Source organism: Strigops habroptila, chromosome 1 (assembly GCF_004027225.2).
Source record: "Strigops habroptila isolate Jane chromosome 1, bStrHab1.2.pri, whole genome shotgun sequence".
Lineage (NCBI taxonomy): Eukaryota > Metazoa > Chordata > Aves > Psittaciformes > Psittacidae > Strigops > Strigops habroptila.
In genome coordinates, this window is record NC_044277.2 from 50,875,982 (window position 1) to 50,892,109 (window position 16,128).

The window sequence follows — 16,128 nt, forward strand, 5'->3', positions numbered from 1 at the left end:
GGCATCAGTCACTCTTCCCTTACCCACCAATGCCATGGCCCCATCATAGAAGGCTATCAAATTTGTCAGGCATGATTTGCCCTTGGTAAAGTCACGTTGGCTGTCACTAATCACCCCCTTATTGTCCATGTGCCTTAGCATAGTTTCCAGGAGGATCTGCTCCATGATCTCACTGGGCACAAAGGTGAGACTGACTGGCCTGAAGTTCCCTTGGTCTTCCTTTTTTCCCCTTCTTAAAAACTTGGGTTATGTTTCTCCTTTTCCAGTCACTGGGAACTTCACTGGACTGCCACAACTTCCCAAATATAATGGATAGTGGCTTAGCCACTTCATCTGCCAGTTCCCTCAGAACCCATGGATGCATCTCATCAGGTCCCAGGGACTTGTGCACCTTCAGGTTCCTTAGATGACCTCAAACCTGATCTTCTCCTACAGCAAGCAATTCTTCATTCTCTCAGATCCTGCCCTTGCTTTCTGCAATGATTTAATAGTCACAAAGTATGTGGCCAGATAGCTATTGCTAGGTTGAAGGAAACAACACAAGACCTGTCCAGTGGAATTATGTGGCCAGATAGCTATTGCTAGGTTGAAGGAAACAACACAAGACCTGTCCAGTGGAATTAAAAGATAGTCAACAGCATAGCTGCTAAGTTGCTGTACGAGCAGTAAAATCACAGCTCCTGTCTGAAACTAACTCCTAGCATAGCAAAATTTGGCCCAGACTGAAGCTGCAGTTAAATAAAAATCATAAAGTTCTTCTGCACCTGCCACTCTCAAAGCACTTAAAAAGAGAATGGCTGGAGGACACAAGGGCTGAGCGTTATCTGATTTTAAAGACGTTATGATTTGGCTCCCAGTCAGGAACTCCTTTCTTCCACTCTCTCTCCTTCATGTTCCTGCAGATTCTCCTTTCAAGCCTGTATCTCTACCTTTACACTCACCCATTCTCCCCAGGTGGCCTTTCTTTGCAGTGCTCTGTGGTTATCCAAAGGAAGGTTGGCTTTGCCAAGCCCTCCAACACACATCCTTTCCTTCCTGGCTGCTGCTAAGGCTCAGCCTTGCCTTGTGTGCATGGCCTTCTGACCTAAAGCAGGCTGGTCCACTGTCCAAAGACCATTTTGGTGCCAACAGCCGAACAGAGAAATGGGTCCACTCTGAGATGAGTCCACTCTCACGCTCACTCTGAGATGCTGAATTTGCTCACTTTCTGCTTCTCTGTGACCTTGTGGGGTTGCAGTCAAGGCATCCTCTTAGCATGGGTCTGCCTGTAGGCACAGACTAGCTCCTAAGTGAGAGTGTAGCAAAGACCATCCCTCTCAAAACAAGGCTCCCGGCAGAGTCCCAGCAGGGAAGGTGAGTTTCCTTACAGAAAACCACCAGCACCTTTCTGCTAGTAACGTTTAGACACAGTTAGGATTCACAGACATCATGGATGAGGACATAAAACTCCCCACTTTCACTGTTATTTGCTCTTGATGTCTCCCCTGTCTTCCCTGGGTATCTCTCATGCCCCCACTAATCTCATGATAGTCAGAATTAGTTTGGACAGTGACTCAACATGAGTCTCAACTCAGCAGATAACCAAGGAAAAGAGAAGACTGATGGGATCAAAATCCTTTGTTTACAGGCTTTGCTGCCCATAATTCATTTTCTGCATTCTGTTGCGGCATGTGCTGACACAAAATTAATCTAAAGTCTCTGGCATTTCCAGGAACTGCTCATGATCCCTCACCCAGCTCAAATCTGTGCAACGTCTTCAACCTCCAGAGAAAACAACAGAGGCATCTTTGTGCTTGGCACTGGCGAAATATCACACCATTCACTCTTTTCCTTTAATTAGGAATCTAATTTCAACTATTTTCCTCCAGACAGGATGAAAAAAAAAAAGGACAAAAAGCAATTTACCTCTACTTCACATGCATATTCTGATCCGTCCAGGAGTGTCACTTTGCATTGCATATTTTTCGGTTTCTTGACAATCTTTAGAGGAGACTTGGAAAGTTTGCTAGATGACGATCTCTGTGAAAGCTTATCGTCCTCTAGCTGCTGGTATTCCAGCTGTTTTGCACTTGCAGCAGCAAACTCCTGTTCTTTGTCTGTGTCCTAAAAGAGAAAGAAGGATACTTTTTCAAGTGATATAAACCGATCATGCTGTGCAATACACTATGCATCCAGTACTAAACCGTTTAAGTGAGCCTAGTGTGGGGCTTTGGATGAGAAAGCCCCTGATGCAGGACGGAGTCTCCTTTCTGTATTGAAAAAACTTCCCATATTCCTCCCAATCCTCCTTTCTCACTCCAAAATGTAGAGAGCACCTATGAAGGATAGGCATGTATAAAAATACTTTAGGCTTCTACTTTTTCCATAGGTACAAAATCCCACTTGGACTTCCTGGACCTGTTTGTTTGCTCTGCTGGAAATGCTGAATAATTGGTAAATGTCATGAACAGATATTGCTACAGTTTCTTGATATTACTTTTAAGTCGTGTACCTATGAAATTGTCTGATGCTTCCACAGTGTCATACAGAATAGGAAAAGACCGTCAGGTTTGCACTGATTTTGCTGTCAGTGAAAGAACAGTACCCTGAATGAGGGCATGGATCCCTGTGACAGTGTGAATTCACAGGGGGATGCTGACATGTCTGAGAGTGTGAAAGGCTCCGTGAGCAAAGGGTTAAACAAACAGGACGGAAGTGAGGGACCAAACAACTTTCATGTGTAGCCAGCTGGCTAATGGATGATAAGTACAGGGTGAGAGGCTGAATTTTGCTCTCTGCAAATGCCTGGTAAGTCTCTTAAGCTGGCAAGAAGTAGGTGCTATTTGAAAGACAAATACACTGCGGGGAAAAGGGGCAAGGAGAAACAACTGTGCTTACTTTTGCTTGGGTTTATCTGAGGGTCAGACCATTTGAAGAGTTTCTGAGATGCAGCACAGCCCGTAGTCCTCGCCACAGCACTAGATGAAAGCCAGAACAGCTCTACAGCATTTCACCTTCCCTACAGCTCTGTGCTGCAGTCGTTACCCTTCTCATCAGTTATGCCCCTGATAGTCTCCAAACAAAACCTCAACGGGAGTGAACTAACACCTAAGCTAAAGCTTAAATAAAATAAAACAAAAATAACCTATTTCCATTATCTCACTACAAGGAAAGAAAACCCAAACATGTCTGGCTCTGAATGATGTCAGAGTAATACGCAACACACATTGCTGGAAATATAATGTAAATTAATCCTCCAAGTCTGTTTCCATTCATTGTATATAATAAACCTTCATGAGAATGGAGCAAATCCATCCAAATGCTTTAATCTGCTTTGAGAGCAAAACAACCTTGCATCATATAACCAGCAACAACAGCATACTGCTAAATCACAGGGAACTTTCCCCTAGAGATTTCATACAAACAAGCCACAGGCTTCACCTCTGCCTTTGGGTGAATGGCGGAAAAAGGAATTTGGAGTCAGCTGTGCTACCAACAGTGCCAGCTCCCACCAAAGCCCCAACAAATCACAAAGAGGCAAATGCAAGGAGGTGGGGAGAACCCCACAGTCCTCCTTTCCCTGCAAGAGAGGACACACGGCCGTGTTCTTCTGGGCTTCCCTGGGTGGGGAGATTAAAAGAAAGTGGGACTAGAAAGATAAAATAGTAAGAGCTGCTTCAAAAATCCACCTTGTTCCCTGAGCTGTGGAAGTTCTTCCCCTGGAGCAGCCCCATGCCAGCCAGCTCTTTCCCCATCTAGCTCCAGCACTTGGACACCAGCTCTGTGCCTGGATATCAAGGTTCTCTTATACCTTGAAGACTGGTGGGAGATGAAGGCACAATGTATGTCAGAGGATTAGCTGTTTGCTGAGCATTTAACACTCACAGTTGCTGTGAGGAATGGGGAGAGTTCCTCCATGCTCACAGCAAGGCTGGAGGCCACTTACCCCTCTACCAAAACCACGGCCAGCTGGCACTGGTCCAACCTACTGCACCAAGAACAAGACTGAAGATGTCTCCTGTTAGGGCCTCTGTGAAAAGCTGCGCTGCTGACGTTGGGCAGAGGAGCTCTTTGATGATTTCCATATGTTTTGTTAAAGAAACCTGCCAGGGAAGGTGCACATGCACATCTGTGAGTGTAAAAGTCATTCCAGGGCTGGAAAAAATATACTGTCGTACCTGGTGGCTCATTAGATTTCTGTGAGAGTTAGCACCCCTCTCCAACAGAACGACAATAAAAATCTCAAAACAGATACATGGAATTAATCTGCTTCAATAAAACAGAAAACCTGCTTGAGAGAAAAGCCCACAACAAGGGAACCGAGCAGCCATTTAAATTTTAGAATCATCTTCTGCCTGCAAACATTTCTGCGAATCCCAATGGATTGGTGATTACGTATCTTCATTAAGACATTTGGTATCTCAAGACTATAGCAGATATTTGCTTATTTATAAATATTTAAAAAAATAGTATCAAGGTTATTTCATTTGTTAAGGTTCCCATCTACATGAAGATCAAGGGAATGTGTCTATGTTAAAATCATACAATGGATTTTCTCTCATTTGTCTGGAGAACAAAACATGCCAAGAAGTATTACAGAAGATCCCCCAAACTATGCTGACATGTTCAGGCACTGAGGTACTTTCAGACTGTATTAAGCATCTTCTTCCTAAAGAAACCTGACATTCTGGTATCTAAGAAGAGGGGGGAAAAAAGCGGCCAGTGAAAACCCATGTACTCAGTGAATTATTTTGAACTCTGCAAGCACAGTTGCATTTTCTCCTAAATTCTTCTCCAAGATACTTGTGTGCTTTATTTCTGCAGTATTTTCAGTGTTGTGGACTAAATTCTAGTGCAGCATGGGTTGCTTTAGGATTTGAGGTTTTTTCAGCATAAGGTCTCTCATTTTCATCTATATTACTGCACCTTACTCTGACACAGCATGTCCAATCCCTTCTGAAGCTGGACTCCTCTCTCGAAAAAAGCCTTTGGAGTCACAGGCTTCAGCAGTAATCGTCTTTGATGCTTCATAGCTTCTTACTGCAGTATGAAGTTACCAAGCTTGCACAACACATGAATCTCATCTACTGATCATAGTTGCTCAGTTAGTGTTCAACTCCCACGATACCTTCTTGCTCTTTCTCAACAAGATAGGAAGGCAGGAAGATAGTAAGATTGCATTACTATACGTGATAGGAAGGACTCATTTCTCTAGTAACTGCTAATCTCAACATTAAGAAGTCTTCATTAAAATGTTCTTTTTTATGTGTATAGAATGACAAAAAGTTACTGTCATGGATTGGTAACTTAAATCTTTCTTCCCAAGGTTCTCTCATTGGCTTTTTTAATGACACCATTACCAATAGCTCTGTCTCTTAGAGCTGCATTTAAGTAGTTCTTTCCTGTGATAGAGACACTTAAGCTACTACAAAACATACTGGGCAGATCACTGCAGCTGGATTTGGTAGTCACTTTACAATATGGACTTTTGGATTCAATCTGGTGATCTCAGTGAGAAGGTCTCACATGTGCCTTCACAAACCCAGTTCTTCTATCAAGGCTTCTACAGACACTGGCTCACAGGTGGTCTTCTTTGGGAAAGAAAGGGATCACACAGCAAATGAGAGCGTCTCAGGTCTCCAAACTCACACCTACATAAACACAGATGGACAAGTTTGGTGTCTAAGGGGGTTTTGGGTTTTTTTATGTTTTGTTTTGTTTTTTTTAACTGGGGACAGAAAGATTACTGAAGATGTCTGGAAGAACAGAATTAATAATACTTATGCCTAGGCTTGATAGAATTACGCTTTAAATTAATACCAGTTTCTGCAGTACCTTTCTCTTCTGGACAAGCATCCCTGCCTCTTTTCCCCAAAGTAACTACATGCAATTTCTCACCTCTTTCAGAGACCAAAATTCTCCCAACACATAATTGGTGGGTGTGGGAGCAACAGCAGAGGTGTCTTTGCTGGGCATGGAGTGAGGATGATCAAGGGTTATATCAATGGTAAAAATGGTTGGCAATCGAAAAAATAAGCAGTTCTTCCAATCTTTGACCTCCAGTAGAAATAAACACCAGAAATCCTGCTCTGCCATGTCTGCCTCTTAAGCTATGAGAAGTCAGACATAAGACATCGCTTTTAATTTGGTCCCATGAACATTTGTTGCTCCAAGCATTGATATAATACACCCTTAAATGAGGGAGATACATAAATACTTTGTATCTGAAATTGCTGACACCCCCATTTTTTCCCCACCAACAGCAAGTTTGGGCTGTAGCTCTGTTTAAAACCCAAGACCACAGCCAGCCCTAAAGAGCTTCTACAGGAGCAGTCACACTGTTTTTAAGTAACGCCTTGTATCTGCTTGCTTCACCAGCACTGTCTCACAACTAGGTAAAATAACAGGACCCCACTTTTTAAAGGATGAAGGAGAGGAGGAGTTAGACTGACTTATTCCCCTCTTCAAAAGTGAATGCAATAAAGTGCATGTCATAACCTTACAGAGCTAAGAGATGTGATTGGCAGGTACCTCAGTAATTGTGTGTCACTTACCCATGAAGAACAATGCCTGTTAATCCTATTGACTGGAAATTATTAACAGGGAAAAAGAAAGCAGCTTCCACAAATTTAATAAGTGCAACAATGAACCAAATGGAAAAGCATGTGACAGCTCTTCTGAAACCTATTACATGAATAGTTAAAGTAATTATAATGCAGTCACTTCAGAACTACGAGAAGCTTAAGGGTCCACAGGTTCTTCATGGCTCACACATCAGACAAGCAAGCATGAAATCAGTTTTCAGCAGGTGTCAAAGAAATAAACTCTTAAAACATCTTCAGCTTCTTAAAAACTGGCAGTGGTTGCTATTTAATGCAAATGGTAGATTGCAGATGTTTCCTGCTTAGTTAATAAGACTACCCTCATATTTAAGCGCTGGAGACAGAAAGACCTAACACGAACTTCCAAACATTCTGCATCAGAACTATTATTTTTTAAAAGCTAAAGACCAACCAGTCAAGATCTTCAGTATCACACCAAACAGCCTTCCATGCATATCTGAATATATATTTCCACTCCAAGCATACCAGGCTCATTTTATCCCAGGAGCCATAAGTGGACAGGTAGCTAGTTGGGTGCAGCAAGCATGCATGCAGAGGCTCCCTTACCTCTTCCTTTTTCACTGGTGTGCTGTGGGCTGCCACAGCCGAGAACTGCTCGAGTGCGTTATGATGCTCTTCGCTCAGCTGCTGCTGGTCCTGCGGCTGGGTCTCTGCCGCCCCTTGCTGTGCAGGGCTCTCCTGCTGATCCTGCTCCTTATCCTTGGACTCGGAGTCCGATCCTGATTCCGTAGTCATGGTTGGTTATTCTGTAAAACAAGGTGAGTACACCTACTGAGTACGATCTCATAGCCGTGAATTCGTAAGCTAGGCTTACAAAATGGAGAAACATCAGGCACAAGTTTTAGTCTCGTATGCTCAGCTTTTATAACTAATGTGGCCCAACAAGGTTCCCTAGAAAACCTTCCCTGGTACAAAAGACCAGGTCTAAATGCATACTCTAAGGAAGAGCGCATTGCCATAAAATCTTATTTTACATTATGGTGCCAGGAGGATGGTGCCAGACTCTTTCCAGTGGTGCACAGTGACAGGATGAGGAGCAATAGCCATAAAGGAGAGTAACATACTGAGAAAAGCTCATGTGACTGAGGGCCCTAAATCCAACACAATTCACTGCAGTTTGGGTTTCTGAACCATGTGGAAACTTTTGAAAACACTAAATCTTTTGTTCTTTACATTAAAGTCAACAGGGCTTGAACTTCTCAGCACCTGCACTCCCTTTCAGAAATGGAGTCAAGTACTTTTGATGCTTCCAGGCAACATTTATGCTAGAAACATCCAAAGTGGGCCCGCCAACATCAGTGCAAATGTACAACTGTCCTCAAGCCCACTTCCGTCCTTCCCACTCAAATTCATCAACACTTCTGTCATTTCTTTCTAAGTGCTAGAGCATCTAGAAGAAAAGATAAATACTTCCATTAAGTCATTTTACATATTAGATTTAAAATGAATTTGACTTTCCTTGAATGTGAAAAGTCTAGGTTTGAACTTAACTTTGTCCAGTACTAAATGAAAATTAAAATATTACAATATTCATTCAAAATCTTAACTATTTCAATTGAATAGTTTAATTACAAATGTGTGTGTGGCACCCAATTCTCAAACTACATACAAGCTAAACCCAACTTTAAAAAAACATACTGTGATTTCGTATCAAAACAAGGATTTGAAAAAGCAGACTTTGTGCCAGTTGAGCAGAGTGCGCTTTTATGTTTGTTACTCATACATTCTTAGTCCTCGCGATCTTGAGCATTTTGCTTTTAAGCAACTTGAAAACAAACAAGTCTGCTGTAATCTATTTCTGTTCATCATCAGGCCATGATTTCTTTAACCTGGTAACCATAGCTACTATGTAAATATAAGCAATTCCACAGAATATACATCTGCTAATTCATCTGCTAGGAAGTCACTATCAAATCTTAACATACACTACAATGTTTACTAGTAGAAGCATGTTAATTAAGAATCACAAAAAAAAGTACAGGCTTTTATTTTTTTGTTTACTTAAATGCTTAATAAGCTACATTACTTGACAGAAATGTTTTTAATTAGGCCAATTACTATTTTCAAATTCATTTATGTATTCTGCACTTTCAAGGCTAAGTTCTACAGTGAGTATGTGTACCTCTACATCAAGCAAGTGCACAGCATTCAGTCTGTGCTCAGTTTTTGCATTGTGACTGGGGCCGGGAGTGCATGTTCCTACCTCCTGCATGCCAGAACAGCACAAGAGAGAAGCAGAACTAGAAAGCATATATGGCAGATTTATGCTTCAGGCCATATTTTCAAAGTACTAACGTGTGACACACTTCTTTAGGAATACATCGTAAATTTCTACACTCAAACCGGCACAGTTATATAAAAAATACATATTAAAATGTATTGTTTAATAAATTGCCTTTACCATCCACAAAAAGCAATAATTAACTCATGTCTTTTAAAATATGACAGTCAGAAAGGCATTCACCTAATCAAACTTCAGATGTCCACATCTGAGATGGTCACTTTAAACGTAGAGGAGAAAGCCAGACATTTCAGAGCACTGACCTATTTTAGATGCCTGCATTAAGCTGAGATAAATCACATACTAGCATGACGCCATCCAACTCACTACAAAGGAAGCCTAAACAAGTTCCTTCAATGTAGATCAAACTCCATTTTTAATTCTATTAAGCCACTATTTTTTTATGTTTTAAAAATTAAATTGTAGAACAATGTTAATCTCTCAGAGTTTTGTTTTGTCCATCTCCCAGATGAATATGGAATAAACAATTTTTCAGCTGATTATGGGTGCACTGCTTTAAAAGCACCCAGGTCTCCACTAACTCCCCCACCCCCAACCCATGTTTTGTACAGGTGTACGAAGATATGACATGCAAATTAACCAACTAAATAAGTAATCAAAATCAAATTATGTTTTTGATTTTCTTTTCCATAAACTATGAATTAGGAAGCAACAAAAAACTACCTTCCAGCTAGAAAAAACATTCACCAAACACCACAGATGACCAACACAAAGTGTACTGCTTGGAAGTTGTAGCACAAAGCCTTTTTTTCCCCTCCGTCTTGATATAAGTTAGGGCAGTGTAAATAGGAAGCAACTATCATTATTTGCTGTTTGGGAACAGTCAGCCCAAGTATCTCAAGGCATTAATCTGTATAGGATCAGACTGATAGTCAATATGAACCAAAAGTCTGTCTTCCTTCAGCTGTCATCAATGTGTTTCTGGAAGCTCATTTTTGCACCTTATGTAGCTTCTTTCCTAATGAACATTTGTATCCTGGCTGTTCATGAGCATGGAAACACAGCCATTTAAATTAGCTTCATAGACACAACTTCATGTAGCAAGAGATTAAATCAAGCTTTACTTTTTTTGCCAGCTATAATTTTGTATCTCAAGGAACAACAAATGTGGTTCTTAACTTCTGCGACATTCCCACATGAAGCAGAGCCTCACAACACTGTGAGTAACTCTCTGGGACTGGTTTTCTCTCCAGTTACATGAGTCCTTGCTTGCTCTAAGAGTGCTTTGTTAGAAAACTTTTTGTGAGTTATCAAATCTTTTAGCATAAGTGATTCCCTGGATACAATATTCCTGTCATTAGTCAGACAGCAGATGGATTTAATTAACCCAAGGTTATCCATTTCCAAATGTCTTCGTTATTTCCGTACGCATGTTAATATGTTTAATAACAAATACTGAGAACAAAATACTATTGATTTCACGCTGTTATCTCACAAATGTAAACAGAAGCAAAACACACACATTCTGAATCCAATTTCTTACAAACTCTTCAGATGATTGTGCTGTTACAATTTATCTCATTCCATCTAGTGCAGGTTGAAAATACCTACACTGCAAGGCAGAAAACAAAATTCCTCTCTCAGTGCAAAACAATTGGTTGTTTTGCCTTCCTCAGCAAAAGGCTGCTTTATCCAAATGCACTTTGAAAGCATTTCATTTCTTACAAATGGCACAACAATCCTCCTAGGCAGAGGAGATTTCACTTATTGCAAGGAATAACAATGATCTTAAGAAATTTAACAACATAAATATTACTCTACCTTTGTCACAGCAAACCTGACAAAATAGCTAAGTGTCTACTGATTTGTCAAATATAATTGGCTGAGAAGTTCTTGTTTATTTACGATACCTGGATGTGTACCAAAATCATGACTTCCAATGCGAATTTCAGTACAGGAAGAAAGAAATCACTGAGGTTCCTTACACTTTTTCTGTTGCCAGCACAACCCCTGTATCAAATTCCCCTTTTCAGCAAACAGAAAACAAATTAATGAAAAGACACTATGAGCACTACCTTATACAAATGAGGTAATACTGTGCAAGCCAGATGTGCTCTTGGATAGCTAAGTTTTGGCTTACAACCCAATATTCAAAAATTCCAAAAGATTAGCTGAGTCCAAACTTAACACAGATGCTGCTAACACTGGATAGTTAAAGACTGAAGTCAATTTGGCTACAGAATTCAAACAGAATGAAAATCAAGTCTTTTGAAAAAAAAAAAAAAAAAAAGAAAAAGAACAGAAGAAAAAAGAAAAAAGAAAAAAAAACACCACCCCAAAAACCCAAAACAAAGCCCCCCCCACCCCCCCAAAAAACCCCAAGAACTAGCTTATTTTAGTTGACTACTTAAAAATTAAGTTAAAAACATATGTACTTTCAGCAGCGTGAAGGTTTAAAATATAAGTGACTGCTGCAGAAGAATAATTAAGGGAAGATAAACATTCATATACTATCAAGGTATTAAAACACAACTTCAAAAGACTACGTGACATTTTTTAGAATAATTTTTATTAGATCAAATCACAGAAAATAAATGTTTTCATACCCTTAGACTATACAAAGTAAGGACAATACACAGGGATTGCAAAACCTGCAAACCACTTGCACAAAAAGCCTACATTTTAAAACCTTCCAACGCACCTAGTCCTCGTTACCTACAGTTACCAACATACTGCAGCTTGGGACATTACCATTTCCATTACCAATTACTTGCTATGGACTTAAAGCATAGGATCATAGAATCAACTAGGTTGGAAAAGACCTTATCATCAAGCCCAACCACTACCGCAGGACTGCCAAAGCCACCATTAAACCATGTCACTAAGGGCCTCATTTATGTGGTTTTTGATTCCATCACTACCCTGAGAAGTCTGTTCCAACACCCAAACACCCTCTCTGTGAAGAAAATTTTCTTAACATTCAATCTAAACCTCCCCTGGCACAGCCTGAGGCTGTTACCTCTTCTCCTGTTGCTTGTTACTTGGGAAAAGAGACCGACCCCCACCTCACTACAACCTCCTTTCAGGTAGTTATAGAGAGCGATAAGGTCCCCCCTGAGCCTTCTCTTCTCCAGACTAAACATCTACTGAGCATCAAAATTCACAGATAATTGACAGCAGAATCCATAATTTAATTAACCCAGCAGTCATAAATAAACCTTTATTTATATATAAATACATGTTAGCGAACACATCTGCTATATTAAGCAAACGGAAGTCACATTACAAAAGAAACTGCAAATTAATTCCAAATAAATTGAGATGCAATGACAAAACAAAATTGAACCAATTAAATGTACTATACATAGCTACTATTTCCTGTAATGCACAGATTAATGATTTGCATTTAAATGCTTTTTTGAACTAATTAATTCTCTTTGTGGAAAGTTCTACTTTAATTACAATACTTTCTGAAGATTGTTTTGAATTATTGCAAAAGTCCAAATTTGGAAGTTATGTAATAAATAATGATTCCATACTTCAAAAATAATGTTCTGCAGAACTAGAGACATATTTATCCAATAATGATGAGCTGCTGATGAGAAGAGCATATGGAGAACAATATTGCTGCAATGAGCAGTAACAGAAATGTCAATATATGTTTCAAGAAAAGAATACATGCCAGAACGCCGACTTCTAAGTTTGAAACACAAACTGTTTCCATCAAACTGCTTCAAGTTTCAGCTCACTTCATTCCAGCTGGGTTCCTTATTAGGAGAACAACTGCTTTTTATTGTTCCTCTTTAATTTGGGTGAGTTTTGCCCTCACTTGCAGGAGGCACCTCAGCCACAAAAGCCTGGTGCAGGGTCCCCAGGAGAGGCACGACCTCTGCTGCATTTTGCCAGGAGTTAAGACCAGCTCTTTCTTTATCCATCACCATCCTCTGGTGCCAGCAGCAACCAGAGGCCTTAGAGAGGAGGCATCTTCCTGACATTATGGCTTCTCCAATGGACACCAACAAGCCAAAGCAACTGCAGAGACATGGCCTTAATGAACACAAGTGGGAAAAAACCCCAAAAGGCCAACTGGATGTGCCCCCTCCTAACTGCATGATCCTGTCACCTCTCCTGCGCCAGCACCAGTGTGATTTTGGGGGGCCTAGTGGCTCAGCTGGGAGTGTTGAACCTCTCCAGCATGGGGAGGGGGAAGGAGCACCCCTCATTCTAGCATCACTGGACACCCACCTGTCTAACACAAATGCAAGCCTCCAGCCCAGCAAGTGCAATCCTTCTACTTCAGCTCACAAACACACTGGCTGTAATGCAACCTTAGCATTGCACCTTAAACATTAAAAATATAAACACAAACACATTAGAGTCAGCATGGGGAAAGAAACCCACTAAAAGAAAGTAAAAATAGTAGTAACAAGATTGACAAGAGGAAAAGCAATAGAGAAAGGTGCTAAGCATCAGGATGAGCAGCAATCATGCCAGCACAGCACGCTCTGTGTTAAATGACTTAACAGATCTGGTGGCACCAGCCATGGGCCCAAACATAGGTGCAGGAGAGAGACTTCAGGGAGGATAGGGAGGTGTTAATTCTCAATAATAAAAAAAGGCTGGTTGGAAGTGCTACAGAACATGGGATGAGTTAAAATACTCATTTGGCCTTCTAGGAAAGTGCATGGTACAGATTTCTTGAGTGAAATCTGAAGTGAAATCACCTTCTTCAAGTTTCTTGAAAGAAGGAAAAATGGAGACAACATCTGAGGAAGGAGCCATGTAATCCAGAGGAGATGGAGGAGACACCTTAAAACCAAAAGACACACCCTTCAGAAGGGACAAAAAGGCAATGGCAGACCTGAATTACCCATTAGGATCCAAAACTCCTGCACCTCAGGCACACATGCACCTCCCTGGTACTACCACTGAAAGAAAATGCGCTAAGTGTTTCTAGAAAGATTATCCTCTACCTAGCAAGGGTGGGGATGGGAAGTGCCAGCAGTTTCTAAATGATGGGAGGAGGAAATATATCCAAAAGGGACTGTACGCCGAAGCAGAACCAAGGACATATGACTCAGGGATGAACATACAAGAACAACATCAACATATAAGGAGAAATGAGAACTAGGATGCAAAGTGACTTACAATCAGCAAGAGATGCAGCAAACAATAGGAAGAGTCTATGAATAGATTTAGAAGGAAAATCAGGCCTGTTACTGAACACAGGAAAGGCTGAATTATTCAGCGCCTCATTTCACAGCAGCTAGCTGGGACCAGATACCCGGGGCAACTTTCACGTCATGTGCAGAATGTGCAAGTGCAGGCTGGAGGAGTGAGGGAAGAACAGAGCAAACACATCAGTAAGCCAGGCCGTTTCAAGTCAGCAGGAACCACTGGAAATGCCCCTATAGGTCTTGGGCAACCACTAGCAATCATCTCTAAACCATTAACCACTACTCTGCAGATGCCACAGAGGCCAGGTAAGGTCTAAAAGAAATGAAAAGACCTAACATAGCACCTGATCTTAAAAAGCAAAGTGGGGACAGAAAAGCCAGAAATTACAGCACACTTAATACCAGAGAAGTTACTGGAGCAAAATGCTAAAGGATTTCTAATCCTGTAAAAATAATGAGATTAGGAAAAAAAAGCAACTAACAACAACAACAAAAAACCATGAACAGTCAAAAAGAACATATCAAAAAGTCATGCCAAACTAGCGCAATGTCTCTCTCACTCTCTCTGACAGGGCATCTGATAAACAGAAAGTGGTACAGATGACAGAGGCTATATTTAGAAAGGCTTTTAAAACAGCCCTGCGTGACTTTTTCATAAGTGAACCACAGAAATAGTTTAAATTATTAAACGGGGGAAAAAAACCCAGTTATACAAGTGATTAAAAAAACCAACCCCAAATCCTAGCCAACAGTTATCAGAAGCACACTGACAACCTGTGAGAACTTATCAATTTGAGGAATCACAGCCCTTTGAGCATCAGTGAAGGAGAGTGCCCAATCCATGCCCACTGGGGAGGCTGGAGCACGCTGCTGGCATCCTCAACAGACTTACAGAAAAGTAGTCTGACAGAAAACCATCTATGAGCTGAATCTGACTACATTCCCATAAGGGTCACAGTCACATAAGTGGGGACCTCAGAAGTGAAAAGTGATAGGGAAGCTATGGCTTAAGCAGCAGGCATGAAGCAGCATGAGGGTCTGAAGTCACACATTAAGCAAGACGAGTTTCTGTCTGGGACATGATGCTGAACCTGTTCTGCCTTCTGCAGCAGCAGGGAAAAGTATATTGTATTTCAGTTTGGGATTCACAGCTTTTGAGAAATATGCATTAAAGAGTGCCAAGAAGAGAGTAGGAAGAATAACAGGTTCAGAAAATGTGAACAGCAGAAAAAGGTTTAAGGAGCTGAGTTTGTTTACCCTGAGAAAGGGAATAGAGAGAGGGGAGCTGATAAGAGCCTTGCAATACATATAAGCTTCTTGAGGAAAGAAAGTAATCAAGAATTTGCTAACAGTGGAGCAAGAACTGGACTGTCATCAAGTGGGATTTAGAATAGATGGTATAGCAACAATAATGACAGTCAAGAACAGGTTATCCGTAGCTGTGTGGAGTCATCACTGGAGACTTATGTACAGATAAACAGCAGCAGCAAAATTCTCAGTTTGCAACTTTATAAAGCATAAGCAAATCAAATTTTGTTGATTTTGCTACCCCTTCCACTCGGATTGGCAACTGTGAATTCACAAAATGCATATATGTCCTTCTGCTTCAGAGCACATGGATGGACAGGGTAACATTTTTATCTCCTGGTTACCTTTCATTTCTATGATTCCGTGAAATTACCAGTGTCTGTTTTGCTCTCATGATGGGTGGCTTCCAACAGCAATAAAACCCAGAAACACTGTTATTTCTGTTGCTCGTCCTGCATGCAAAGTTTATGAAGGGTATGACTGATCAGGTGCCCTGAAGACACCAGATCATCTGGTCATATCCCCTAGATCACCCCAAGGCTACCCTAATTTCTGAACAGGACAAGAAAAATCAGGCCACCATAAGCCGTTTTCGCTGTTTTTTCTCCCACCCTGCTGATACAAGCAGTTTTCCCCATGGGCAGACATGGCTTTACCAGACAAAGAAGGGAACTGCGTTCTCCCACCAAACTCTCTGTAGAGGTCTCCAGACAATGGGGTGCAGTTGCCGCTGCACCCTTTCCTACACCCAGAGTGGAGGCTGGCTCTGCCCCCCTCATCCCCAGTGCCAAGATTCATC

At 41.1% G+C, this 16,128-nt stretch overlaps 1 protein-coding gene across 24 annotated transcripts in view; it reads right to left on the reverse strand.

The window, feature by feature from the left end:
• Nucleotides 1–16,128, reverse strand: part of EPB41L3 (erythrocyte membrane protein band 4.1 like 3) — a 146,742-nt gene that overhangs the window by 61,081 nt on the left and 69,533 nt on the right. For 22 of the 24 annotated variants that reach the window (XM_032920129.1, XM_030497478.1, XM_030497497.1 and 19 more), the window contains exons 2-3: nucleotides 7,149–7,348; nucleotides 1,906–2,103 (exon numbers count right to left, since the gene is read on the reverse strand). In XM_032920129.1, coding sequence (XP_032776020.1) covers nucleotides 1,906–2,103; nucleotides 7,149–7,337 — 387 coding nt within the window. In that variant the 5' untranslated portion in view covers nucleotides 7,338–7,348. The remainder of the gene's footprint in view (nucleotides 1–1,905; nucleotides 2,104–7,148; nucleotides 7,349–16,128) is intronic. The other 2 variants (XM_030497558.1, XM_030497524.1) reach the window with 1 other exon arrangement.